Source organism: Dendrobates tinctorius, unplaced genomic scaffold (assembly GCF_039654945.1).
Source record: "Dendrobates tinctorius isolate UK_male_01 unplaced genomic scaffold, ASM3965494v1 ptg000062l, whole genome shotgun sequence".
NCBI classification, from domain to species: domain Eukaryota; kingdom Metazoa; phylum Chordata; class Amphibia; order Anura; family Dendrobatidae; genus Dendrobates; species Dendrobates tinctorius.
The window spans coordinates 25,029,869-25,037,524 of NW_027361730.1; the positions used below are offsets into that span (position 1 = coordinate 25,029,869).

Genomic DNA, 7,656 nt, shown 5'->3' on the forward strand with positions numbered 1-7,656 from the left:
AAAGCTGCTATAATCCCAGTGACCACCGGGGGCAAAAAGCAAAGCAAAGAAAACATCAAGTGCAATGACCCTAACGGCCACCGGGGGGAAAAACTAGAACTGAAACCACCACAGTGCAATGACCCTAATGGCCACCGGGGGGGGGCAAAACCAACTCCAAGCACACAGCTTAAGGAAAAAAAAGGTTACTAGTGCTTTTTATCTGTCATGATCCAGCATGGATGATGACACTTGATATATTTAGACGCCTGATTTATTAACATTGTGGAATAAACTCCAGCATTCCCTTTGCTATTACATGATTTTTTCCCTCCAGTGGCCTTTTTTTGCTTGTTTGTCCCCATTTCTTATTCATTTTTAATAAGTGGTTTTTGTTCCATTTTAATAATTATCCAATAAAAATTGTAAATTTTTTACGGCAATATGACTTCTCGATTCATTTGTATGATGTTTTGGATTAGCCCAGCAATTTGCAATACAGTAAGTCCCATTGTTATTATCTTCTGATATGTGTTGGTGACGTGCCAGAAGTTTATTGAACTAATAACTAGAAGTCCTCTAGGAGTCCTCTGTTCTCCATGAGTAACTGTTCTCCTCGCCTGGGCTGGCTGATCTGCTTTATTGTCTGTAGCTGAACTCTTTACAGGAAACGCTGCTCATAATTCCTGTAATGTCACACTTCTAAAACCCAGCTCTGTTATTGTAATTAATAAGCAGCTATTGGCAGCAGACGCAGCGCAGAACAATACTGTTGATACTAGCGGGGTACGTAGGGTCAGCGGATTATGACTAGTTCTGTATTTTGGCTCCAACTTCACGAAATACCTTCCTTCGTTTCAAGTTCCTGGCAGCTTGTAAGAATGATACGTGATGGTGATCGTATGCGGGTTTCTTGGGGTTAACGCCGGTCAGATCGGAATTTCCAAGCTTTGAGTGGATTTAGGCTTTAACCGATTGAATCACAAATCTCTTTGCTTACAGTAACTTATTATTGTGTTCTATTTATTTATTTGCATTGTTTATCTGTGTACATTGTAACCGTAAATAAAGTAGGGTTTAGTATATAGCCTACAAGTGTTCATTTAGAGCGCGTGTTCTTACTCCGGGTCTGTCAAAGGGATTGTGAACGTAGGAAGTGTTATCACAAAGCTCCGTTGTGTCACGGTGTCGCCTCGTGTCTCTTTCCACTCATAGATGTGCGCCACCCACTTGCTTCCAATTGGCCACAGAACAGCTCAATTTAGGTATAAAAGCAGGTGACGGAGGCTGCTGAGCTCACTCACTGCTCAGGGCTACATAGCACTGATTTCCTTGCTGGCTCCTGGAACAGCTCATCTTACAGAGAACTTTTTATTGGTGATGTGAACAGGATTTCACCACTGCTACAGGTAAATATTGTATTTTAGATTCTTCTTTTTTGTCTACATTTTGATTGGTTTGATTTAATTCACAAGAGTTAAACATCTGCTTATCTGTAACTGTATTGCACCATATTGTAAATCATGTTTTGTTACACGGGTTTAGCAAATTCTCACTTTTTTATTATTATTTTTACAGGACAATTCTAAAGCATATGACAACACTTATGTGGCTTTTGGAGAAGCTATCGACACCAGAAATGCAGGGACATATGTCTGTTCCCACATCGAGGGGCGCCTATCTTGACAAGACCCAGCGTTTTATGCCTTGTCCAAATGTATTAACTCCGGACAGAATCCCCGAGTTCTGCATCCCCCCTCTTCTTTCATCACAGAGAGGTATGAGAATGAAATCTCTTTATAGGTCTGTTCCTGACCTCTGTGGAGCAGCTTTTGAAAGTGAAGATTTTGACACGTCAGAGACACATATTATCCAGGTGGACAGTGCAGAAGAAGCCCTGGAAGAAGAAAGTACGAATGCAGACCCTCAGGCACAAGCAGCCCTTTCCTTGCCACATCTTCCCAAAGCTCAAACTTCCTATGGATTCTGCACCTTATTGGAAAGCCCAAACACTAGAAGAAAAGAATCTCTCTTCCACAATGACCCTGCCACCCTTCCAATTTTGCTGCCTAAATCGCGCTCAAACACATCTGCATGGCACCGGGCGTCATCTTGCAGTAGTTTCACAACATTAAAACTGAGGTCATTGAGCCGGTCTGGCACCTTGGACAGCGAAACCTCATCTTCCACAGACTCTTCACCTTTTAGTTCTCCTTCGCTTCACAGATCTCCACCTCGGTGTAACTCTTTACTGAAAGCTCTAAGCCAAGACAAGCTCTTCTCTAAAACTCTCAGAAGGAAGGGGAAGTCAGGGATGTCCAGAAATAATTCACTCTCGGCTGATGAGTGCAGTTCCACAGATGGTAGTCCTAACATCATTCGGAGAGTTTCTGATGGAATGATGGATTCTGTATTTCCAATGGACCTTTTCTATTCTAGAGGCAGATTTATGACAGAAAATGCCGTGTTGCTAGAAAATGGAGGTTCCCTTCGATTATCCACAGAGTACTGCCCCGAAGCACAGAGACTTCGTGTCCGACTCATAAGTGTTGAAGGACTTTACCACCCAGATGCTGACCCAAAAACCATCAACTGTTTTGTAACGCTTTCCATCACTCCTGGAAAACAACAGAAGCAGCGAAGTACTGTCATCAGAAGGAGTAGAAACCCCATCTTCAATGAGGACTTTTTCTTTGAGAATGTGTTTCAAACTCAGCTACATAGCCGCAGTCTCAAAATAAAGGTCATCAACAAAATGTGCAGCATGAAGAGAGACTGTATCCTCGGCCAAAGTGAACTTCCTTTGCTTAACATTCTTTCTCCATGAGAAGAAGGGTTTCAAGATGTTTGCAAAGCACTTTAAAATACTCAAAAGAAGAACAAATATTGATTATGTCTGGCTTCAACATTTCATTATGTCCAACATTGACTTTTTATGTTCTATAAGAAGGTTCTAGCTGAAAATTTCCAATGAAAGTACTTAAGCATCTGAAAACTGCAGGTTTATCAATGTCCATTCATTTTTTATTAAAAAGTGGTGAGTTGGTATTTGGCATAGATGTAATCCTATTTGATGAAAAACCAGGACTGAAAGATTCTGTGTTTGCTTTCCTCGACCGAGATCTGCCAGTTCTTCTCTTTTGCAACTAGACATTGAGAATAATTGGCACAAACAACCCATGATCTACAGATAGCAGCTAAATGATGACTTTCTCTTTTCTAAAGCAGCATTGTAAATGTACAGGACATTTAGAAACTTATACCCCTATATGTATCTCTGCTAAATTTGATGCTGCATTAAAAGTTATCTGTACTCGGTTTTTTTTTTGTATTGGCAACATCCCTGTAAACCTTAGCTCATCTTGCAATAGGTACAACCATTCTGAGTAATATTCCCAATACAGAGCATCACCGTCAGCTCTCTATAAAAGGAAATAGTTGCTTTAGTAGCAAAATTATGTTTTATATGTATTTATTATTTTTATATTTTACTTTTTGAATAATTTTATTTTAAAAATTATTTTTATATGCATTTTACTTAATACTATGAATGTAGTTCTGAGTTTATTTATTGCAAATATGATACCTATATATTGTAAAATTTATTTTTTTATGGTTCAGTTAATAAATTATTTATTTTATTAAATGTGTTGTTCAATTGGGTTATATGAGCACTTTTTAATAAAGAAAAAAAAAATATCTAAATATATATTCAGGTCTTATAACTTGGTTCTATACAGCAGAAAAGCTCTTAACTATAGCATTAAACAGTGTTCCAATGATGGCAACCACTATAAATCAACATTAGTGTGTGTATGCGTGTAGATGCATGCATGAGTGTGCAGTATGAGTTGTAAGCAGGTAGCAAATATTGACAATGATATGATATTTCCCTAAGAATAAACTACAGCCTTGCTTTTCCTTTCACACTGACGATCCTAAACCATGAGATGAAAGCATGGACACACTAACTAATATGCTCATCACCTTTACCCTGCCGGGCCATAAACTCAGGACCAATGCACAGATCGTAAGGTTGTAAATGACGATGCCAATAATTAAACATGACAGTAGCTCAAGACCAGTGTTTTGCCTTTTCCAGGTGAAAACCTATCAGATCTTGCAATGCTCAGAAACTATCCCTATACCAATTAGAGCATTAATCCAGCTTCCCAATACTTAATCTCGGCATCCCCGGCACAGGCTAATGAACTTGACTAGTCCAGGACAGGTGGGAGTTATGTCTATTTACCAAGCGTAATGTAACTTTACATGCAAAATCCAACATGGCAAATTTTCCTGAGCACAAAATGTTCCCTCACTGTGCTTTCTTATTTAATTTACTATTGAAAATTTCTAGGTCAAATGAATTGCTGACCAAGGGTATTTAGCGCATGAAAGAATTAACATCACACAGGTTATTTCAATAAAACAGTGTCGAAAATGTAAAACTAGGTCATTTCATTGACCAATAGCAACTCGACAGTGAGAGCAGGGATCTTTTCAAAGTTTTTGTTACCGTACTTATCGTTTAATATCTTAAATAACAGTTTAATAATCATTCAGTATATGGTTCAGTACCAATTGTTTATAGTGCCTAGTCCAGGAGTCTCAAACTCGGCTAGTTTTATGGGCCGCATATAGAAAAAAATGTGGACTTGGGGAGTCGCATTCTTTGAAGGACAAAGAGTGATACCATACTATACACCTTTTGAACATTTTTCCCGTGTTTTTTTTTTTCTAATTTTTTAGAGCTTGGGTCATTATGGATGTAGTGATAACAAATGTGTACTCATACTGTAGTTATGTTCCCATATCCAGGTCCCATTATTGTAGTTATGTCCCCATATTGTAGACATGTCCCCATATTGCAGCTAGGTCACCATCCATGTTCTTATATTGTAGCCATGTTCCAATATTGTAGATATGTCCCCATCCTGGTCCCCATATTGTAGTCATTTCCTTATACCCAGGTCCCCATATTGTAGTCAAGTTCCCATGTTGTAGTCATGTCCTCATCCAGGTCCTCATATTGTAGTTATGTCCCTAGGTATGAGAGGAGGAAAATAGAAAAAAAGTGAAGCAAAAAATGTGGTCAATTCTGTCCTAATATCCCCCATCCTGGTATATGCAGTGGGTACGAAAGTATTCAGACCCCTTTAAATTTTTCACTCTTTGTTTCATTGCAGCCATTTGCATTAATGTACACTCTGCACCCCATCTTGACTAAAAAAAACAGAAATGTAGATTTTTTTTTGCAAATTTATTAAAAAAGAAAAACTGAGCTATCACATGGTCAACACACAAGAAGGACTCCCAGACTATGAGAAATAAGATTCTCTGGTCTGATGAAACGAAGATAGAACTTTTTGGTCATAATTCTAAGCAGTATTTGTGGAGAAAACCAGGCACTACTCATCACCTGCCTAATACAATCCCAATAGTGAAACATGGTGGTGGCAGCATCATGCTATGGGGGTGTTTTTCAGCTGCAGGGACAGGACGACTGGTTGCCAAGTATAAGGCTATGTGCACACGTTGCAGAACTGCTGCGGAAATTTCCGCGGCAATTCCAGAATTCCATTCCGCAGGAAATATGCGAGAAAACCGCATTTTAATTACCGCCTATTTCCCGCGGAAAAACTAGCGATTTGCAAGCGTAATTAGCTTGCAGAATGCTAGCGTTTTCCAAGCGATCTGTAGCATCGCTTGGAAAGCTGATTGACAGGTTGGTCACACTCGTCAAACATAGTGTTTGACGAGTGTGACCAACTTTTTACTATTGAGGCTGCCTATGCAGCATCAGTAGTAAAAAGATCTAATGTTAAATTTAATTAAAAAAAAATAAAAAATGGTGTTTTTCTCACCTTCCGGCGTCCCGCTCAGCGTTCCCAATCATCGCGATGCTACTGGCAGGTCCTGTTCCCAGTGATGCATTGCGACAATGACCTTTGATGACGTCACGGTCTTGTGAGACCGCTATGGTATCACGTGACCACAACGTCATCAAAAGTCATTGTCACAATGCATCACTGGGAACGGGAGTTGCCGGGAGCATCGTTGAAGCCTGGTGATGCTGCGAGGGACGCCGGAAGGTGAGAATATGACGATTTTTTTTATTTTAATTCTGTTTTTTACATGGATATGGTACCCAGAGCCTGGAGGAGAATCTCCTCTCTTCCAGACCGTGGGTACCATCCACAAATGTTCTGTTTACTTTTCACATGGTGGGCACAGCCACATGCGGAAAGTAAGCAGAACAATGCATTCCTATGTGTGCGGATTTTCCCGCGATTCCGCACAAAAAATGAGCATGCTGCGTATTTTTCCGCGATGCAATTCCGCCGCCGAAAAATCTGCAGCATTAGCACAGCATGTGCGGAATGCCATAGGATTGCATGGGATGCTTTTTTTTTGCGTTTTCGCGGCAAAATCGCGCATTTAAAATCGCCACGAAAACGCAAAAAAAAACGCTATGTGTGAACACAGCCTAAACCTCTTCCAGAGTGCTCTGGACCTCAGACTTGGCCAAAGGTTCACCTTCCAACAAGACAATGACCCTAAGCACACAGCTAAAATAACAAAGGAGTGGCTTCAGAACAACTCTGTGACTATTCTTGACTGGCCCAGCCAGAGCCCTGATCTAAGCCCAGTTGAGCGTCTCTGGAGAGATCTGAAAATGGCTGTCCACCTACGTTCACCATCCAACCTGATGGAACTGGAGAGGATCTTCAAGGAAGAATGGCAGAGGATCCCCAAATCCAGGTGTGAAAAACTTGTTACATCATTCCCAAGAAGACTCAAAGCTATACTAGCTCAAAATGGTGCTTCTACTCAACACTGAGCAAAGGGTTTGAATACTTATAACCATATGATATTTCATTTTTTCTTGTTTAATAAATTTGCAAAAATTTCTACATTTCAGTTTTTTTTCAGTCAAGATGGGGTGCAGAGTGTTCATTAATGAGAAAAAATGAACTTTTTTGAATTTACCAAATGGCTGCAATGAAGAAAAGAGTCAAAAATTGTAAGGGGTCTGAATACTTTCTGTACCCACTCTGTATGTCCCCAATCATCTCTCTCCTCGTATGCATGGTCCCCTCATCCCCATCCTGGTATCCATAGCCCCCCTCATCCCCATCTTGGTATGCGTGGCCCCTTAATCCCCATCCTTGTATGCATGGTCCCCTCATCCCCATTCTGGTATGCATTGTCCCTTCATCCTCATCCTGGTATGCATGGCCTCCTCACCTCATCCCCATCCTGGTATGCATGGCCCTCTCATCCCTATACTGGTACGCATGGCCCCCTCATCCCTATCTTGGTATGAATTGCCCCCTCATACCTATCCTGGTATGCATTGCCCTCTCAGAATACAATGAAACTCCCCCACATAGAGTACAATGCAACCCTCTTGCGAGTATAATGCAGCGCCCCCTCATAGACCATAATGCAATCCCCCACTCATAACCTATAATACAGCCCCCTCATAGAGTATAATACAGCCCCCTCATAGAGTACAATACCCCCACACACACACAGTATAATGCAGCACCCCCAAACAGTATAATGCAGCCCCCTACACACAAACACACAGACAAACCAGCAGCATTACACACACTATAATGCACACACAATACTTACCTTTCCCCGTTCCACCACTGCTCTGGCTTCTGA

General features: G+C 40.8%; 1 protein-coding gene across 1 annotated transcript; it reads left to right on the forward strand.

The window, feature by feature from the left end:
* The first annotated feature begins 1,243 nt into the window (after positions 1 to 1,243).
* On the forward strand, positions 1,244 to 3,625 carry LOC141093008 (C2 calcium-dependent domain-containing protein 4C-like). Its single transcript, XM_073579420.1, has 2 exons — positions 1,244 to 1,388; positions 1,558 to 3,625. The coding sequence occupies exon 2, from the start codon at positions 1,574 to 1,576 to the stop codon at positions 2,804 to 2,806; it is 1,233 nt and encodes a 410-aa protein (XP_073435521.1). The 5' UTR covers positions 1,244 to 1,388; positions 1,558 to 1,573; the 3' UTR covers positions 2,807 to 3,625.
* Positions 3,626 to 7,656: the final 4,031 nt, after the last annotated feature.

What these genes read in the sequence shown, in the direction of transcription:
- LOC141093008 (XM_073579420.1), top strand. Translation starts at nt 1,574, where the DNA reads ATGACAACACTTATGTGGCTTTTGGAGAAGCTATCGACACCAGAAATG.